Raw genomic sequence first — 21,750 nt, forward strand, 5'->3', positions numbered from 1 at the left:
CATAATATTTCCTTTTTATACCATGCTTAGAAATTCATATTAAGGCATTAGTTGAAATAGTGCTTGTATATATTTGAAAAAAATCCCTGGTAATTCCAAGTTAAAAACCAGAAGGCAAGCCATTGGCAAAACAGTCTTGGGAATAAACTGTTATGACTATAATTTCATCCATAAACACTAAAAACTAAGAACAAGCTAGCCATTGAAAAATATAAGTCTCCAAGATACCTCTAGTCTTGTCTTTCAAAATGTATTTAACGCTGAGTGATGATCTTCTACTTGAAGCCATAAGCTATGCCACAGAGCTGGCTGTGGTTCTGCAATCACTTCAGACTTCTAGAACCACTAGATCCACTTGTAGATCCACTGGATGGAATTTGAAGGATTGTTAAAGAAATTGAACGTTCTCATAAGCAACCCAAACCAGCAATTCTGAGGTGCTATATAGAACTGACACACAATTACTCTATTTTCTAATACCAGTCCTTCAAAGTAATTTTATATTCTTAGAGAACCTATGTATGTGTTACTGAAGCTAGTAGACAGTAATGTTTTTAATGAGGATATTAGTTATCCCATGCAACTTGCTTCTCAGAAAGAGTTGCATCTTCTAGACTACTTAGGGTTCTTTGAGATAATGTTCATGTTTTAGAGCACATGAAATGTTTAAGGGTATTTTAAGGCTCAGTAATGCAGTTTACTTGAACAAAGGTGTATGAGCCCTGATAAGGCAAACTGCATCAGATTTGAAGTTGAATTCTATGTGATAGTTTAGAAAATGGACTATATGAATAAGAAATGAAGTTTGGAAAAGTTCTGATAATTTCCTGCTGTATAGACATATGCAATCTACTTATCAGGTGCCTTTGTAAAATGAACTTTAATGACTTGAAGATGCCTCTAAGTCCAAGCCTCAGAGTGCTGAGATAGCAGAAGCACTGGATAACTAATTTGCAGTTCAACAAGTCTCTGAGAGATGTGTTTACTTCCACCAGGAAGACTTTTGAAGAATATAAAATCTTCCAAACCAAGTGGGCAAGCACATGCACTAGTGATATCTCTCTGCTTTAATGTACAGCTAAGTGTGAGCAGGCAGGTAACGGCAGCAGGGTGCAAAAGGCAGCAGAGAATAATGTGGGAAATATCTTTCAAGACCAGCATTAGTTCTTCAGGATCGCAGAGAGACGACATTTACCAAAGCAACTTCAAAGAGCTGAAAGAGATTAAAGTTTTCCTCTTAATGATTCCAAAGTGTTACTGAAGGGATCAATAGCTCTTCTGTTAAACAAGTTGTTCAAATCAAGTATTGCTGGAGAGGAGATAAACCAGTCCTGGAAGTAATAGTGAGATTTAATTAGAATCTGAAATTGTTCAGTATTCGTTAATTTATCTGCCAGTATCACAATAGTTTTAGTGAACTGTAAGTTTACAACAGTAGGATTCCTTATGAAAGGAAAAAATTATCTGATTCTTTCTGAGCCCTTTTAACTGTGCCTCAATTATTTACTATGTAGCCCACATAGAGAGAAATTTCTCTTTTCTGTACCTGATGTCACTGTTTTTTTCTGGGGGAGGAGGAGAGAAGGAAGGGAGAAAAAATCGTTACTTCCCATTTCTTTAATAATAAAATAATTGCATCCCATTGTTGTACACGTTTTCCTTATTGTTAACCAAGACACACCTCAACAAAGCAAAACTAAATTAGCAGATATCCAGGTCCTAAATTGGATGCCAGAGACTATTACTAAGACTTGGCAACTTTTCAGCTGTGCATGCAGCAGTTTTATTTAAAAAAAATCAGAGATCAGGTAACTGATCTTGCAATCTGACTTGCCCATCACCACACCAACCTCAGGTCTGGAATTCAACCTCATGTATTCAATTGTAAACTCATGCAATCCTCAATCAAACAGATATATAGGAAACTAATTCCTGGTTTAGTCCTTCCAACATCCAGTTCCTAGCAGTTTTCTACACAGATACGATCCCAGTGCTTTCAGCCTATGCAAACACAATGACTTCAGAATTCAGAGTTAATCTGCACAAGTCACTAATAAGGGAAGCAGTTTCCAAAGAGGACTGTTTGGGTTTTTTTCTTAAACCCCAATAAGTCAAGAAGGTATGTTTTGAACATACACAACCAAGCAAAGCTCTTTGGGAAACTCTGTACAACGCTGCAGGAGCAGGGGGATCCAGGCCCTCACCATTTTGGTGTGGGTTACAGCAACATTTCAACTGCCAGTTTGCTGCTTGTTGTCAGAAAACAGTTTCTTTGGTCCACCAAGGGAAAGCTGCTCTCCTTTGTGCTCCCAGATAGATGCATTTTCATGAAGCATGTGTCTTAAACTATTTTATGGGAACAATGGCTAAAGAAATCTAATTAATCTTCAGAGTGTTCAAATCAAAAGCAATAATCCAGATTATTATGTTATACAGCATTAAAATAATTTCCTCTTTATAGCATATAATCATTAGCTACATAAAGACAATTACCCCCCCCCCCGCAAACCACTGAAAGTAACAGTCTGTATTCTGTCCAGTTCTTTGAAGGAAGGAAAAATATTGTGTAGGCACTATAAACAGTTTCATCTGCCTTTGTATTTAGCTAGATAGCTTCAAAAACATAGATGCTAAGTTCAGGTGGATCATTACCAATCAGTTGTTTTCCCTATTCTTTCTCCTTTATTTCAAGATTTAATTTGATTGTATGGCCACTTGCTCTTCAGATTTCTTTCCTGTGTGCACAGCAAAACACCTTCCTTCTGACTGTGGAGAATCCTAAGAATCCTCTTTAAAGCATCCTGCTGCTCTGAAAACTTGAGAGTGAAGGGCAGATGTAGTGATAACAGCTGCAAGACTGCAGTTGTTACTCAGAGAAAGCCACTATTCTAGCTTTAAGAAATTGTCCCAGATCTAGGGATTTCATTGTGTATTTTTGGCAAGGACAAACAAGACAGATTTCTTGGTGCTTTTCAGACTGCATTTGCCACTGCTTCCCAAACCCTTCCTGTTCCACCTACCTAAATGTGCTTCCATGACAATTTACTCTCACCAAAACCAGCGCTGCTCTAGTCTTGTTTCTGTTCCCTCCTATTTCTCTGCAGCTGCACTGGCTGTTGGCCAACACTAGGGCCTAGGAAAATAACCAGCAGCATCCTAGAGGGACAGATGAGTGCACGAGTGCCAGTGCTGCCATCACAGCAAGGGCAGGGACTCCAGAGCAGCCCAAACTCTCCGAAGACCCTCTTGATAAGCTGTGCTGTGAGTGCCCTTGTTAATCAGACTCTTTAGTAGGCTGCAGTTTACTTCAAATACCATACAAAACAAGAATCAAAATGAAGGATTTCTTTATCCATCCACAAACTCTTTCACAGACCATCAAACTGATCTCATGCCACCTTCATAGACTTTACAATGACATCAGTGGGACAGATTAGATTTCTGCACCGACCTGCAGAACACACCCCAGAGACCCTCGGTCTGAGCACAGCCCTGGCGACTGCTGCTGCTGCTGCAAACATCTTGCAATGGAACAGGGCAACACGGACCAGTAGATGAAGGAATTCAGATAGTGCATGGAAAAAGCAGACCCATAAACAACAACAACAACAAACCCCCTATCACAATGAAGTGCAAACTCATAGAAAGGTGAAACACTGCAGAGCTCTCTTCAGTCAGCTCCATGTATAAAGTCGGACTATCTCCATCAGTGGGCTCATATCACATGCACGCTCCTATGCTCACTTTACATTGATGAATATATTTACATAGAATAATTTTTAAAATTATTTTTATTATTTATTCTTGCTGTACAAGTAAAGTCTTTTATTCAACTCTACAAGCCAGTTTATGGCAGTTACTTTTTCAGGAGTCTATTCTAGAAGCCAAATTTGTTTTGTTAATTTTTTTAGAGTTTATATTCTACTCTAAGGAGTCAAGTAGGCAAACTGTGCCATGAAGAAACTTATACCATTCCCTGGTGGTTCATTAGAAGAGCAAAAGGGATGGCTTCCCCTTAACTCCTTGGAGAATGATGAACCAGAGGGCAAAGCTTCCTACCAGGAGAGGTACAGAATCAGTGAAGCAGAGGTGGATTTCAGCTCCTTTCATACAGTGCTGGCCAAATTATATTTTATTATCAAGTAACAGTAAGGTGCAGCCTACCAACTAGGTATGAAATTTTATTCAACCCTTAGCAGGGGAAAACTCCATGACCTACCTGGGCCCAGCTGCAGAGGCAGGCAAGGAGCTCCCAGGTAGCATGGCAGTGTGGCATCCCTGCCAAGACTGGCCCAGGCCAGGGGGACTGTACCTTCCCTCTCCCTCTTTATCTTCTTCTCTCAAGAGCTTAATGCACTGTAAAATGTAGAATATTAGGAAAAAAGTATGAAAACGATGTCAACGTAAATAAAATATTTTCTGAAAATATTCAGCAGTTACCACTAGATGGCATTTGGGTCCTGAGAAATTAGAAACTCCCAGAGTTCAAATTAGATGTTACAGGCAGCAGGAAACAGTAGGAAATGGAATTACTTATCTCATTCGGTTAATAATTTATTATCCATTGTCTTGTATAAGCAAGACATCATTAACAGAAGACATTTTATTTTCAAGTTTATAAATTGCTTTTATTTAACTATAGCTCTTCAAGTGACTCTTCAACCCTCCGCTCAGTAGGCAGAGGTTTGAGCTGTAGTCAGCACTTACCAAAAATCTCTTCCACACTTTTAAATGAAAGACAAATGTAGGCCAATTCACAGACTTTGAGCATGCCATGGAAATCTGCCAGAAATGCCTTGCTCCAGTAACTATACACAGTATTTCCTGTGTTATTTTTGGATAAACCCTTAATACAGACTGCAGTACAAAAAATAATAACCATTCAGGAATAGAGCTGTTACAGTTTGCTTATTATGAAGTAATAATTTAATAATATTCACTTATTAATATTATATTTTTCACTGGTTCATTTTAATGTCAGCTTGTACAAGCTGTGATGTACAAGGTGACATTTACATTCTTAATCTTTGCAGGGTACAATGTATCATACTCAGAGGTGCAATGAAGCTCTACTGGGCACAACCTGGGGTGATATATAGGTGGCATTGTTTAATACGACATTGTTTGAAATCTGTAAGCCTCTCCATGTCAGATTAAACTAAGCAAGGGTATTTCCCTTACTCTGCATCAAAATAGGAGACTGAGAAGTGAACTATTAACTTTTTCCTTAAAAGAGACTAGAGTACAGTTAACTCTTACTTATAGAAAGTCAAAACACCTTCAATAAATGTCCTTAATTTTGCATGCATGCAAATACTATGAGGATGTTTTTTCATTAGCTTATCATAAGCACCGCTGCTCTGAGCATATAGCAGCCTAACAGTTCATCACAGCAAAATTCAGCAATCAGAATATTCATGAAAATAATCCTCACCTCTTCATAAAGCAGGCACAAGTTTCTCTGAAGTTCTCAATGTAGGAAAACTGCTTTGCTTTAAGTCAAGTATTTTAAGAGATAGTGTACTGCAAAATTAATTGGCTTTTTAAAATGGCTTTATATTGTTTTAGTAAGTATATATCCGCACTTTTTTTAGTTTAAATTTAGCTTAATACTATTCTCCAGCAACATAAACTGGACTAGAATAAATCAACAGACATGTCAAACCAAAAGTTTACAATCTGTAAAAGTCTGTGTTTGTAACAATCTAATTCTGCCAAACTGGTGACATTTTATGCACCCTCAGGAACATGCCTGGGTGCCTGGCATATTGCAAAGGGCAGTTCCGTGAAGGTGGGGGGTGTGACTTTATCCAGTATGTGAAAACAACAACAAAACCTAAACTAGATGTGAACTTACAAGAGCAGGTAAAGATCATACGTTTCTTTCTTGAAACAAAATGACCTTGCCAGACCTTTGTAAAAAGTAAAAGTACAAAATTTATATAACAAACTGGTACTTACAATTTAAGTATAAATCCAAGATAGTATAAAGTGTTTCTATCCCAAGAAGCCAATGCTGTGCCATATGTGACAAATACAACTGTCAACTCAGAAATAGCATTGCAGTTGTATGGTGACTGGGCACAGAGCTCAAAGTTCTATGGCCAGCAACCTCCCTACACAGCATTCAAGAGAGTGCTGCATAATTTATAGAAGAAAAAAGAGTAAAGCGCTATTAGAATCAGAGCTCTAAAAATTTTGGGTAAACAGCTAGATACAGAATGAAGAAATATTTTACACATATGTGCAAGTCATAAATTGTAATCTTAATAACTTAAGAGTCATTAAATAGTCAACAAAATGAGCAAGTGTTCAAAATGTTCTTATCAACCAGTGAAATATACAGCATCTGCTCAACATTTACATGGATTATCTACTTTTTTGACAAAAATCATTAGTCCTTTATGTCAATTCTGCTGAAAGAGAGGACAGAAAGCAAGAAACCCTTTTGCTTGTTTTCAAATCACAGCCAGGCTGACTATAAAGTCTGTTGGCATTTTAGAGGCAACCAGAATGACTGTATATCACTTTTAACAGAATTTTTCTCAACACACCCTTATGAATAATAGGTTATACTATGAATAGTAAGTTATACTACTTACCTCAAGTGAGATCCAAACACTCCTAACATCACTGTAAACATTTGGAAGGAATATATCTTCACAGAATGCATCCTTGTGTCAGAGGAAAGGGCTGCTATAGTTCAGCAGTGAAAGATAGCACCTTTTTGCTCAGAGGGAATAGTAGGCAATAGTTCAGACATTTCCCCCCCCCCCCCCCCGAGTTTCATTCTTTCATTTTATTCAGAAAGTCAATTTATTTTGTTTGCTGCTAAGGCAGAGGGCTCACTCTCTCCTTGCTCATCTCCCTTTTCTCCTGATCAGAATCCCAGACGTAGGACCTGGATATGATTTCTGATTTTATTTTTAAACATAAGCAAATTAGTAGGCTTTTTGAAATCATCCAGTTAATAAAATACATCAGCCCAGTAATTTCTCAAAGGCAGTGTTTTTGCCTCCTGTAATGGCCTAGAACAAGTGATTCAGCTATAGGGAGGGAAGTACTATTTATGTACCATGGCAATAGTAGCTTGCAGCAAAACAAGAGCAGGAATGTTTTAGGCAGTAAAAAAACCACAGACTTTTATCTTTCAGGTAGCTGAACGCAGCTGTCAGACAGACATTCAGTGCATTCCATCCACGTGCACAGGATGGTGTTAAATGGAGGTGTAATAACTCATGTTTGTACTTTGATGTACTGAGATAGCCACAGGCAAGAGTGAAGCAAGGAAAATCTGGTTACCTGCAAGGAATCTATGTGCCAGCACTTCATTCCTGAAGCTCATCACAGGCTAGCACCGACAGACCTCTCTAAGCTCATTAATTGTAAACTGGAGTATGACCAGGCTCTGCTGCCTATGGTGGTTACAAATACTGCCCACTCCCTACCCTACTTTCATTCTGCTATTGGTATTAAAACCATATAAAAGTTCCTAGAACCATGACTCCTTTTCTTTGCTTCAAGCTGTTTTGTAACTTTTATGTTTGTTACCACATCTAGTTTGTCTAGGCAGCTTAAGATACTGTTTCTCTATACTGACTACAAATAATAAATATCCTTGCATAATGATTTTACAACACTTTTCTGATTAGCTATTCATTCCCAGATTAAATTGTTACAGGTAGTTTATTTAGAAACTTAAGAACCTTATCTTCTCTCTCTTCTTCTTCCCCAAAAAGGAATAGCATTAAGTGCTTGGAACAATATACATCATTATAAAACTGGTAATAGAGGAGGGATAAAGATTTGAGCAAGGCTTAAAATAAAATCATTACATAAATTGGATCAAGTTTATGTGTCAATATTATATTATAGCCACATGAGTAGATGATAACTAACCCCATACCTAGGAAGTTAAAACTCTTTTTGAAGAAGGTTGCACTTTGCAGAATTATGAAGATATCAGCTTACAACCAACACTCATTAGTTGTGCAGAGCATCTGTAATGAAATCTTTTGCAACAGTTAAAAGTCCCTCCATACCTAAACATATGTATTATAATATAACTTGGTTTAGGAAGATGTAAATGTCAAGATATCATAAGCTTCTCATATCTATTTTAGTTGAAGAAAACAAGATATACAGTGTGCAGAAATTCCTTTTCTGACTATTAAATTCTCAAAACAGAAGTTTGCTATAGAGAGTTAAGCAGGGAGGAAGCAATATGAAAAAAGAAGGCATTCCACACTAAATATATAAGCACTTTCTGGGGCTCATCACACAAGGAAAAATATTTTGAAGAAAGTGAAGGAAAAAAAAAAGAAAAAAAAATATGTTAAAACCTAAAATTAAAAGGACAGGAGACTTACCGTTAAAGAATACAAAACTTTGAAAATTTCATGATACTGTTGTCCGAACCAGCCCTACACAGTGTTTATACAAGACACAGGTTAAAATAATCATAAAAATAAAATAATCATACCATCAATCCGATGGTTAAAAATACATGTAAAGACAACCACAAGCCAATCTTACACTCACTGTTCTGCAATGTAAATGAGCACAGTTCCAATTATGTCTCTACTGAGGGGAGCAACAGGCAGCATATAAATGCAAACAGCCTTCATTAGACACATTGCCATGAGTATATTAATCATGTCAAGAAGCATTGCTGAAGTTTCCTTCAGCGCAATTTAACATACCTTACTTTATTAGGATGCACTCAATTTCACTATGTTTTCTCCTCATTATCATTTATGATGACCAATTAAAATGTTTGTGTCTGTCTTTAAGCAAATTACTTCTGTAATTCAGGTAGCTGAAATCACCACTCATCCCACACTTCTGTCATCTCCCTCCCTCAGTGTAATATCTTTCTTTGCCCAGCCTCTATTAGCATTTTAAAGAGAAAAAGCTTACTTGGATTGAGTAGTTAAGGTATAAACCTGAGTCTTTTTGCAGGACAGAAATTAAACAGCGGGTTGATTCTCCACCCCACCCCTCCACCCCCTGCCCTGAGTATCCCTGTTATACTGCCTTCTTTTTTTTTCCCCTTGGAGTGACAAGTATAACTCGTATAGTCAGAAAAAGAACATACTGGAGCAATAGAGGCCTCGGGCATTATTCTCATATTGGGCTCAAAGTTGTGAGCAGCTTAACTTCATTTCCTTTGGTCCATACAAAGGCAGTAAAGGCAACAACTGGAAACACACAACAGCTTTGCCCTTTTGTTTCCTCCAAAGCCTCCATAGTGGGGTTCTGTCAAGAGCTTTTCAAATGATAACAAAACATGCCTCTCCATGTATGTTTCCAACACCCATAAATAAGCCCAAACCATTTTTACTGTTCTAAAAATCAGGTGAGGGCATGATTTTTTATGAACCTTTGACAACACAACTGTTGTCAGCCATTCATCTGACTACAGCTGTTATTTCTGGCTTCATGTATATTGAAATAAGATTAAAATAGATGGAACTTAGCTGGAAATTCTGATTACATACGGTGCTTTTGCTGTGGAACTCGGGGCAACCGGAAATGGCTGAGCAACATCTGGGATCACCAAGCTATGTTTATGAACTCATTTGTCTGTGGATTACCCTGGGCTCCTGGAACTAATGATACAAGGTTTATTCCTCAGAAGCTGCTGGAGCTCAACTACAGAGCAGTGGAATTTGCCTTATTTTCTATAGAAATGTACATGTTCTTGTTTACATAACATTACTCTGACATTATAGTAATGACTTCCAGAAAAACGCTGATTATTGCAAGGGTGAAGAAATAAGTCTGAAGACAGTGCTGCCTTTTAGAACAATTATAATTTCATTAAAATAGGAACATAACTTAAAGATAGATTTTATTCTCTTTGATGATTTACTCATGCAAACTGCACATAAAAGAAAACAGTACAGTTTGTGAAACATGTCAAATGTAAAGACCCAAAATGCTAAGTACAGAAGTAGTGTGACATACGTCTCAAAACGGAATCCATGGTAGTACGGCTAAATACCTTTTCTCTATTTGCTGAACACAGATTTTAATGGTTCTTTTTCCAGCCCCACTGTTAAATCCATTAACTGTTTACATATCTCCTATACACTTATGTAGACTTATTTTACAAGCGCAACAGTTTTGTTATAAAAAAACTCCACTTATATGATTTAAAAGCCTTTGTGTTTAGGAGAGCAAATTATAGTATAATCAACGAGGCCTTATCTAGTCCACCAAAATTACAATGAAAAGTGACTGTAGAGCTTTCTTGCAGAATTCACATTTTGTGCCTATGCAATTAATTTCGTTCTCACAAGAGTTCCATTGTATTTCCCCATCCTGGAAACATTCAATAACTGTTACAGCTTTTTATGTTGAAATTGGGAAAGTAAGACTTTTAAACACATGAGGTTTTCAACACAACTTTCTTAGATTTAAAATACAAAATATTTAGAACCCCTATTATTTTCATGCTTAAAGCCCTGCAATGATACATATACGACTTAGATACTTCTTTGTCCAGCTTTCATTATAGTATGGTTGTATATATATTGCAGAAATTATGATTTTCCTGTGGATCAATTACATTTTTAGACTTAAAACTGAACCGAACAGAAACTTGATGGCACTGACACTTAAAAACACATGGTATAGTGTGGAGAAGGAAGAGCAAATGAACTACACAACCCATTATAAATGCATTAAATCTTTGTTATATACATAATGGAATCCTGCTTTACTGCCAGTTGCTACTATGCATCTGTTTTTGCTATTATACAAAGTTTTCCGACCTGAAAGCACACATCTACTTTTTTTAAAACAACTTAATCTATTGTAAAATATTAAACTGTATTTTGACATGAGTACAGAATCAAAATAGATAATGGCACATTTAAAAAACTCAGTATCCTGCAGATGATTGGATAATGAGAAAAAGTGTACCTACAATCATCTCATCAGAAACAAACTACATCATGGAATGTTAGTTATCCAAGTTCGCACAGTAAATAACATTTTAAAACTGCAATCACCTATCAGCCAGCATCACATTGAAGGCATCTTTAAACATTCAAGCAAAAGACTGCTGGCGTTAACTACTGAACCATTCTCACGCACACACCACACACACCACATTATAATTACATTGTTTCCAAGATACGGTAGATACTGATTTTTTTTTTCCACAAGAAAGGTATCAAAATTTTTGCTACTAAAAGATGACAGTGCTTACACAAGAATTAAGTACAAGTTAGCTTGCAAATACAAGACAATGACAAAAAAAAGTCGAGTTGTCTGAAGAAGGATTTTAGGCTTTTCTGGCATCCAAAACCTTGAGTAAACTCCTTAGTCTGCGACTCAAAAATCCACAAAATATCAACCTACTTTGGAATACTATGTATTCCATATCTGATAACCCTGTATTTTACAATATGCTTACTGATTTCAGCCCAGCATCAAGGGGTGGTTATAGATATCTATTCTGACTAGAGAAATAAAGCTCTTCTCCCACCAGAATGGAAGTGCTGGAGTGGAAAAAAAACACCTGACATCAATTTAAACTTAAAAAAAAAAAAATCAAATCTATTTAGTAATGATCCTCATCTAGGATTGGTATGTGCATAAGAGTACTGTATCTCATGTACTGTACTGGCCCTATTAAAATTAAGAACCCCAACAGTTAAAAGCCAACCAAAATGCTATACATAAAAAAACCCAAATGTTTTTCTCCCAATGTTCTTCCTCTCATAATGTGCAAAACAACAAAAAGGCAAAAAGACTAAAAGCAAATTTACTGTAACTGTCTTTCTCTTGCCTAGTGCTTTATGACCTTGCTAACGTTACAAAGTCAATAGGGACTATGCAGAACTTTGGTATAAAAATGTCACATAATATTACTATCACAGTCTTGGGGATGACCTTCAGTAATTCACCCCAATGTTGAAATAATACCAAATTAAAAATGAAATAAACCACATTGTACTGTACACACACTTTACACATTAAGCACAAAAAATAACTAGTAAAACTAATACTTAAAAAAAAAAAAGTCTTTTGCCAAGAGACTAGAACTGCTGTTCTGTCTCATCTCCACCTGCCAATCATTAAAGCCTAATTTAAGTTGGATTTTTAAAAATGAGTAATTTTAAGCTACAATTTCTCCTAGATGGAGACTGGTCTTTTGTTGGTTTCCCTTTAAAGTCACAGGTGTGTATCTAAGAAACTGATGCAACGCAAGTTTTTAATCAACTTCCTGAAGGCTGCGACTGGGAGGGAGGCGCCATGACGATCTGGGAAAGCGCGGGCTCCGTGCTCTGGTCCGCCATCTGGGTGAGAACGGAGGTGGCCACCGCTTCGGCCTTGGAAGTGGAGCTCACGCCGTTGGAAGTGCTGACAGAACTGTGCTGAATAGCTTCTGTGTGTGGACTGCTTGGCACTGATATGTCTTCCGAGCTGTCATCTTTCTCTGCAGCTGAAGAAGAAAAACGAATTGATTTTGTCTCCTGGAATGCACACCACCCCATCCCAGTAACAGCAATCAGTCCCTAAATGATTAAAATTCATGGTGTAACGCAGCACAAATGGCAAAACAATCTTATTTTCGTTTTTTAAAAAAGAAATACTACTTTGTAAGCAAAAAAACAGACTGCAGTATGGACTATTCAGGAAACCAGAACTGATTTTCACATCTTCAAAGCCATGATTAAAATTGTCTGATTTCTTCCTAGTTAATCAGCTGGTGGGTACCATGCCTAATTCTAATGATGCATGTTCACATCAATAAGCAATATTCACAGACTAAAAATGCTACCAGACCTCTTCTTTCTATATGAATTTGCTTTAGATTTTTAATATATGCTATTTACTGCATCTCCTTTCAGTATTCAGTAATGAGTACTCATGATCATGAATAAGACATCTGAAAAAATACTATTTATAGCACTATATTAATTGGACAATACTTCAACAAGTTTTCAACCCACATTCTTCTAAGGAATGAAGTTCCGTATCTTCTTTAGTATACAAATGCCTCTCAATAGGGTTTAAAATTGTTAAAAACGGTTTTAAAAATATCTTCCAAATATTTCAGGTGTTCTCCACAAAACTGAAGTGAATTAGCCAGAGAGTTACACCATTTTTTCCCATGACAGAGGTTAAGCAGGTTAAAAAATAATTTTCACTGTGCAAAATCAGAATTTCCAAAATGAACATAATTTTAAATGTCCTTCTTGCACAGACCTCCTAGTCATTCTAAAATCATTCTTTTTTCCAGAGTTGCAAATGCTTGCCAAGGCATTATGCAAACACTGTCAAGCAAAAAGCTGAGCTGAAGACTAAAAAAAAACCAAAAAAAGAAAATAAGCCTACTGTTTTTTACTCAAAATTAGAAATACGAATGCTGAATTTCACTGTAACTTTTTTGTACCACTTTGTGTTACCTAATGTTTTCAAATATTTTTAAAAACGGTTTTACATGCCAGCTAAAAGCAGTACCCAGATGGAATACTGCAAGTGCCTTTTAAACCACTACTGACTATGGTGATATACACAGAGCCAGAGGCAGGCATGAACCATTGCTTTTGACTAAACAATGTAACAAAGCTTGACTTTCTCTAGTCTTGTCAATCCCTTTCAAATTTGCTTGAGATTGGCCTATGAATTTAGAAGTGTCCCAGGGGAAGAGAAAGGTTGGGAAAGGATGACACAAGAAGACGAGCAATGCTGTCATACCCTTGTTTCCACAGAAAGTCAGGCTAACAGCAGCAACAGAACACTAAGCATCAAAAAACAATAGTGAAATGAAGTTCATGTTGGACTTAGGTTTATATAACATATCAGCTATGGGTAAGAAAATTTGCTACATTAGCAAGTCAAGACCCCAATATAATGATCTTTTAGCAGCCCCATGCATACTATTAACACACTTCTCTTCAAAGCTTAAAATCAATTCTATTACTGACCGCTTCTAGAAAATAACAGTAAGGTCAAAAAAGATGGGTAAGCAAGAAAACTGCTATATTTCTTTCTAACAAATACTGCCTACACAATCAAAGTGGCAATTTCTCTTACAACTCTACTACAAGAGCATGGACATAATTGTTCGGAAGTTATAATGTTCTTACCCACAAGGCCAACTATTTTACAGATACCACACTTTTTCAAAAACAGATCTTTCAAGCATTAAAGGAGAGAGGGACACATGACACTGAGCTAGATCTGCTGACAATTACCACATATCCAAAGGTTTCATAATAACTGTATACAGCAAGAGGAAGAAAATTAGGACATTTCAGAAAGACATTTGTGATCCTTAGCAGAGTTTGCCCGTTCAAGAACAGAAAGAACATGAACAAGTGTCAATTCAGTTAACAGTATTCAACAGGATTTCATCTTTGCTGTACCTCTATCAAGACGTACAAGATCTCATGTATAAACAAGAAGGAGCAAACTTTGTTAAAAACAGAAACTCTAGTGTCACTTCCCCGAGTAGCATATTCTTCCCCTCAGACAGAATGAAATGGCAGCAAGTAGGATGACGTATCAAATACAGTCTCCCTGCTGTAACACCTGCTCCTCCTCTCCAGAGCTGCTGTTATTTTCCTATGAATCTCCATCTTCCTATCAAGCTTCTTGTGCTGATCCCCAATTTCCTTGTTGTCCAAATTCTCCTTATACCCAAGAAAAAGGGTTAGTTTTAAATGCTATGAGCCAGAGATAGGGAGGAAGTTAAAACAGATCATGAGATAGAGAGGAAGTTAAAATAGATCATGATCTTTCAGCAGCAGAAGGAAGGTCTTCCATTGTCATGTCTCCCTTAACATGTATGTTCTTAACTCAAAAGAAATTTCTGTAATAATATCACAATGGTAAAGAACATGAGAGAGGTTTGATTTTCTCACTTTGATGGGCTCAGGAAGACCCTATATGTGCTGGAAGAAACAGTTATGAGTACACTTATGATCACCAATAGAAGTGTTCATTTCATTGAGCAGATAAACATACTGTGCTGAAGACACAAAAATACATGATTCAGGTATTTTCAGATGCCAGGGGCTAGAGAGAGGGAGCTTACAGCAGACAGGTCATTATATAAGACACAGACCTAACACTAGTTCATGGTAATAAATTGGACTGGAAGCATAAACCCTTGTAATAACTACAAACCAATATTTAGAAATGAGGTGCCACCCTAAAGAATAGCTATTTGGATTTTCTTTAATGTCCTTCCTAAGGTAGCCCTAACTTTACAGGAATAGTGGCCAAAAGCTGAATAAAAACTCCATTTGAGAAATGAAAACCAAACAAGAAAATCACTCAATGAATATAGAAGATACTTAAAAGTCACCTCACTACAGAGGTGACTTGTTTTTTTAAGCCTGAAGACTGGGAATAAAGAACAAAGGCTTTTAGAAGAATACAGGAAAGTCATACTTAAATTTTGATTTCTTCCTTTTTTCTTAGTTGACCAGAGAATTGCCAGACACAGGACTGTGGTTTCAAGAGTGCAACTGATACATACCAGAATCATACTATAGCTAACAACGTAAAAAAAACCGCCAAGGCATTTTAGCTTTTTTCATGGCTCCCCCAGCTTTGCCTCAAATCAAGGAAAATACACAGTCCAAATTAGAAATTAATCTACAGAAATAATGTTTGCTGTATATTAGAAAGTTGAAAATTTACAGAGCTACGTCACTTGACCTTTCCTCAAGGCCAGATAGTTCCTAGACAGGCTGTGTCATGAGAGGCGAGCCATTCTGGAAATGGAATGCAACAAGGACTAGATGAGCTATAGAAAAGAATTAAAAAACAACAAAAAAGCAGAGATTTTTGAGGATGCACTAAAAAGTACTCTTTTAGAGTACTCAAACTATTTGCTTCTTAGCACTGCTTACCAACAGCTTTCATTCAGGCAAAGCAAACAAAGAAGGATTTCAGTCTTCAGAAGAAAAAAACCCACCAAAACCAAAATGAGAGTGAGTACACAAGCACTGACATGTGATTCTGAACTCCTTCAGTCCCCTGATAATCACTAGAAAGGAAGCCTCATGGTAATTCTTATTAGGCCTTTCAAGGACTATAGAGGGACTTAAGCCTAGTAATGCTCATTTCCAGCGAGTTGGCCTTTGTGAATGTCCCCTGCAGTCACTGAAGAGCTGTTGCTTATCCAGAACAGGCTGCAGGAGCGTAGTGGTTTGAGAGGTTCAAATCATTCCAGGCCTGAAATTGGTTAGTCACCTTCTGCCATTTCTTTAAAACTAACTACAGAAAGAGCACAAACCCTCTCATTTAACATCACCTACACTGCAGCCTCTATTTATCTTCATTTATATTCAGTTTAGAACAAATGCTCTCAAATATTATGATGTCCTTGTCAAAAATACGAAAAAATACCTAAAAATCCCCTTACTTTCTTTTTTTTTTAAAAACTTTGATTTTCACAATACATTTTCTTTTCACAAGTTTTCCCCTTTCTCCTACTACAAGTCCAGAAAAATCCTGAGAAAATATAGGGTGTACTGCAGAAGACTTCTAGAAACCATCTAGTATGGAAAAGATAACATGAAAAATAAATGAACAGCATCTGGATTTCTTCTATACACAGCACTTTCCCTACCACGGCTTAAGATACATGTGGAACCAACAGCATCCTTCACTGGGAAATAAAAAAATTTAAGCTGGCTGAAAACTCAAACATTGCAACAGAAATTCATCCATACTGACTCAAAGTGCAATAATGATTTTTCTGGTTTCTCTGTCCTGATGACACCCTCTTTTGAAGCAGGAACAAGACTTTAAATAAAGAAAATATGATCCCAAGAACAGTCTTAAAAGAAAGAGGTACCTGCAGTTTTGTGCTTTTCATTTGGCTTGTGAAAAAATTGCCTGGAAAATTGAAAAGATCTTAAAAGTGATAGATTATTTGTGCCTGTTTAAATGCATAAAAATAACATGAAAACCATAAAATTGTGGACTTAGCTGTTAAAACAGCTGTGGTCTACATGGCCTAAACTATCATTTTTTTAAGCAGTGCACAATACTCAGCACTGCAGGAGTTCTGTAAGCTGAGGTCTTCAATTCTTCCACAGAAACAAGACTATTAAACCACTCACTACATTTTTGAAGCAATTCAACTTTGATTACTTGATGAATATAATATGTTTATTTATAGGAACACCATTTTCATGAACATATTGACTGAAACAATGTTTTCCTCTCATAAATTGTACTGTGGGTATGTCACTTAGCCAACACGCCTTCCTAACAATATTCACACAGAGATAACATGAAAAAATCCTTTCAGAGGGATGGCATTACAACTATCACTCATGTTAAATTTTTACTTTCAAGAGACTCTTCAAGAAACTAAGTGAGCTACGCTTCCAATCTCCTTGCTAACTATTATTTTTTTCTAAAATTTGCTTTTGCCACGAATTAGTATTTTAGGTCTAATTCATTTTGCATTCTTCAGTAAATCAGAAGCATTATAGTCCTTTTCTGAGGGCAGAAAACCGGCATTCCTAAAGAGGCCATTTGCTAACTCTTCAACAAAGAAATCCTTACCATGTAACCAGTTTGTCAATTTATGACTTACGATTAAATATTTTTCATGGCAATTCAGGAACATGCACCCTCAAACCCATCAAAATCTAAGAAACCTACAGGGTTTTTTTTGTTTTGGTTTGTTTTTTTTAAAAAACCTTGCATGCATAATGCTATCTCCCTAGTAGCTTCCCTATGAAATTATCTCGTTCTGTCAGACGGGAGCCATAATGGCCTCATCCCTGCAGCAATCATTGTTAATATAAATCCCAAACATATTTCTATACTGTTCCAATTTACTCCAAGATGCTATTTTCTGTCTTGTCAAAATGACTGGAGATCAAAGGACCAAGATTTATAAGCTCAAAACTGACAAAATCAGTATTCTAAATATATATGGCAATACAGAGTTGCTAAATCTCCTGAATCTTTTAAATTAAAAAATATTGCCCATTCTGATGAAATTGCTTACAATGACTACAAGTAAAGATGGTGGCCATTAAGTTTTATCGCAAGCACCTGAGGATCTGTTTGCATGCAATACAAAATGTTCCTTTATTCTCCTGAATTACTGACACTGGCAAATTAAAATGAAGTGGCTACATATGGCAGAAACAATCTTCACATTTACAAATATCTTGAAATATCACTAAATCATAAAAACGAAAGCTGTGGGTTATATATTATGAATGTTGCCTAATGCATTCCCAGCTCAGTTATTTGTAACAAATTTGTGTACAATGGACAAAATTGGCCATTTATTCTACAGCAGCAGCAGCTGGTTCTGGCACTGTGTATCACAGCCAAAAAGGAAGTTACAAGTCAGGAAAGCATAATTAACCTTTAAAATGCTGGAAGGATGAAAAATCAAAAGAACAATTTAAAGTAAAAATAAGAATTAGAAAAAAACTGGTACTGAAAGTCTCAGTATTCCCATCAATATTAGAACTCCTTTTAAAAACACCCTGTTTATAGAACAGCAGTCACTTAATGTGGAAATCAGAACAATCTAGAAGACATTGTACAGTAGGAGCCATGAACCTGCATCTGATTATTTTAATGGCTTGACTGATCCTGGATGTTGTGGTAAATGAGGACAGCTGTTATAGTACCTCTACTGAAATCTCATTATGATGAAGGAAAAAAACCCACAAGGACCTTTCACTGTACTAAGCTAAGATAATGTATAAAAGATGGTTTATCATGTGCTCTTAATACCTTAATTATATTTTCCAAAACAGGTGTAGTAACCGATAGTCCTTAAATGCTAATTATCATATGCATTTATTAAGCCAACATAAAACCTTCAATGTTACGCAACAATTCAATTTCGACTTAAAAATACATTTCTAAATATCACATATTAATTCCTGTCTTCCAATAACCTTTGAGATTAAAAAAAAATCTTTATAATGTAATATATGTAATATTAGAACTGCACTTCTCAATTTTAATGCTCATTCAGTTCACTTTGGCAGTATTTCATTGATGCAGCCTCAGGCTATAGGTAATGGAACATTACTCACTATGATAGCCAGATTTCTTCTGCATGGCAGTTACAGGGCAATCTTTATGAGCCAGAAGAAGCTGTTTCAGCTGTGCCACTTCATTTCTCAGCAGGGTGACTTCGTTCTAAAGGAAAAGAAAGTTATATACTTTACCAGGCTCAAACTACACACGTTTTGAAGGTAAGCATTAAGTTTTATAGGATTTTCAGTTGTTCATTTAGGGGTAGCTAAAATACAAGAAGTTTCCATTTGGCATATACTACAAAAATGTATGCATTTCTTTTATCTCAGAGAATGTAAATATTAGCTGAAACTTGGCTAACTTTATTATTTTCTACAACTAGGAAATGCTTTTTGAAAAAAAATACAATGTATGTTTTTCAGTTTGCAGATGCAGAGTTTACATATAGTTTCATTCACATGATCCAGCTACTGAGAGGCTCTTCTGGAAGGTTTTGTGATGAATTCTAATCAGAGCAAACCTACATTTAGCTACACACATCTTAAGAGATGTCACAGCCAACATTAAGAAAAGGGAAAAAAAATAAAATAAAATCCAAAAAGCCAATGCAGAATAATTTTTAATGACTATATTTATACTTGGACTTCAAAAAAGAAAATCTCATGTAATGGAAAATAATTTAGCAAATATTTGCTGATCTCCAGACCGACTTTTTCCTTTGGCAGCCATACATAAATGTGTTGTACGAAGGAATCACTGATAATAATGACAAAATCCCGAGATGTCTGCTTATGCCACTAAAGTGTAGTGCGACCTAGGAGACAGCACCTGCAAAATCTAGTGACTGGGTTCAGACTGTGCCTTTCCACTACTGGGTGACCTTGAGCAAGGTCATTTTACTGCTTTGTGCTTCACTTTCCCCATTTGTAAAATGGAAGACAGCAACACTTACCTTCCCTGTAAAGCAGTTTGGTGTCTGTAGATGAGAAGTGCTACATAACTGCATTACATGTGACAATCTAAATTAGGAATGGTATGGCATTTTGATAGAACCATTTTCACTTTAAACAGTAGAAAAATATTATTAATCAAGTTATCTGTAATGCTTTGTGATCCCCATATCTTGACACAACATGTGTTTTTCATGGGTTACTGTATTTTAAATATAAATCCTTTCTACTGACACTTGAAGTTACTTCAAGTATAAGAACCTTTGCACATTAGCATAATATACCACACATGTGACATAATTGTTTGGTAAAAGCTTATGTTTATGCATTTAGGAGCAAGTTAAAATAAAAGCAAACACAGGAAAACTGGATTGCAACTAAAATTACCTGGAAGAATAAACCACAAGAAAGTCAACTTATTTACTTGTAAGCTAGAAATAAGGCAATGCAGTCAGAAATGAGATGAATTACAAGTAAAACAATTCCAAAGAAAACCAATTTTTTCAGAACAGAACTTACTAGGTTTAATTATGCTAAGTAACTAAAATAGCAGATTGTTAAAAGCTCTTCTTTGTATTCTCTCCCTCCATTTAGAAGACAACAAATTTCTAGCCTTTATCCTTACAAAATCCTGTTAAACTATTAAGGACTCCTTTTCTATTCAGTCATTTCACTGTGTAAAATATCTCTTTTAGAAACTTTATATTAAAAGCAAAAGCTGAGAGATGCCAAAAATCTGATTTCACAAACATTTTTAACAAAAGAAAAATGTGACTGCAAACAAAAAAGGTTGTAACTAAAGAAACCCAACCAAAAGCCCCAAAATTCTCTGCCAGCTGGCATTACGCATCCTGAAACCTTAGGCTGTTAAGGAAGCACACTACGAAGGCCTCCAGCTCTCAGTCTCCCCTTAGTTCACCATGTTACTTACTGAGGAGACACAAATCTGGATGCAAGCAGGGAGCTGCACAGAACTGACATAGCTGGGGGGAAGAAAAAGCCTGTATTGATGTAGTTTAGAGACAACTTCTTGATAATCTACAGAAGTAACAACATCCAAGACTATGAAATATACTTCTGTTTAGTTCAAAGGAACTTTGGCAAAAGAAGTGATCAAATCAGGAAAAGGCTTCCAGAAATTTTCTATCTCGTCTCTCACATTTTAAGGAGGAATTTTATACAGAAAAAGCACATTTAAGTATGAAGTTGCAGTTTATCTGTGTAAGTAAAATAATGTCTATGAAAAAATTTTACAAGTTTATAGATTAATGTCAGCTGTATTAAAAATATTAAGAATGTTGCTAGCAAAAATATAAAAAGCAAATATATTATCTTGCATTAAAGCAGACTTGAAAAAATGGAACAGCATTCCCATATAAAAAAAAGGTTGAGGTAATCTCAATAACAATGCTAGCTGTGTATTCCATATGAACACTTGTGCCAAGAATGCTATATGCAATGCACAAATCACTCCTAAACTAGAACTGAGTTACGTTTGCTAGACACGTGGGACATGGAATGTCACAGAAAGGCAATCTATGGTTGCCATTTATATGGCACCACTTCTCACTGGTGAAGAGGGGCTGTTGAAACCAATTCCTATACACATTGTAGTTACTTATCTTGTATGTGACAATGGCAAGTCTTTTTCATCTTGTTCAAAACACATTAATGTTAACGTGTGGTGGTCATTTAACATGTGGTTAACCTGTTGAAAACAGGCTAACAAGCAACACATGGAATAAACACTTTAACAGTTGGCATGAAGAAAGATTATTTCAAGTTTTCACACTGGAAAGGT

General features: G+C 36.2%; 2 protein-coding genes across 4 annotated transcripts in view; both read right to left on the minus strand.

Moving 5' to 3' along the window:
- CHN1 (chimerin 1) overlaps positions 1-6,665 on the minus strand; it is a 111,646-nt gene extending 104,981 nt beyond the window's left edge. Inside the window, exons 1-2 of the mRNA XM_027733536.2 lie at positions 6,603-6,665; positions 4,220-4,356 (exon numbers count right to left, since the gene is read on the minus strand). Coding sequence (XP_027589337.2) covers positions 4,220-4,263 — 44 coding nt within the window. The 5' untranslated portion in view covers positions 4,264-4,356; positions 6,603-6,665. The remainder of the gene's footprint in view (positions 1-4,219; positions 4,357-6,602) is intronic.
- Positions 6,666-9,796: 3,131 nt separating this feature from the next.
- Positions 9,797-21,750, minus strand: part of ATF2 (activating transcription factor 2) — a 47,675-nt gene continuing 35,721 nt past the window's right edge. For all 3 annotated transcript variants that reach the window (XM_027733521.2, XM_039388022.1, XM_027733522.2), the window contains 2 exons: positions 19,056-19,161; positions 9,797-12,457 (listed from right to left, as the gene is read on the minus strand). In XM_027733521.2, coding sequence (XP_027589322.1) covers positions 12,231-12,457; positions 19,056-19,161 — 333 coding nt within the window. In that variant the 3' untranslated portion in view covers positions 9,797-12,230. The remainder of the gene's footprint in view (positions 12,458-19,055; positions 19,162-21,750) is intronic.

The sequence above is a fragment of the Pipra filicauda genome, unplaced genomic scaffold (assembly GCF_003945595.2).
Source record: "Pipra filicauda isolate LSUMZ 115617 unplaced genomic scaffold, ASM394559v2 scaffold5_size6683894_pilon, whole genome shotgun sequence".
Classification (NCBI taxonomy): Eukaryota; Metazoa; Chordata; class Aves; order Passeriformes; family Pipridae; genus Pipra; species Pipra filicauda.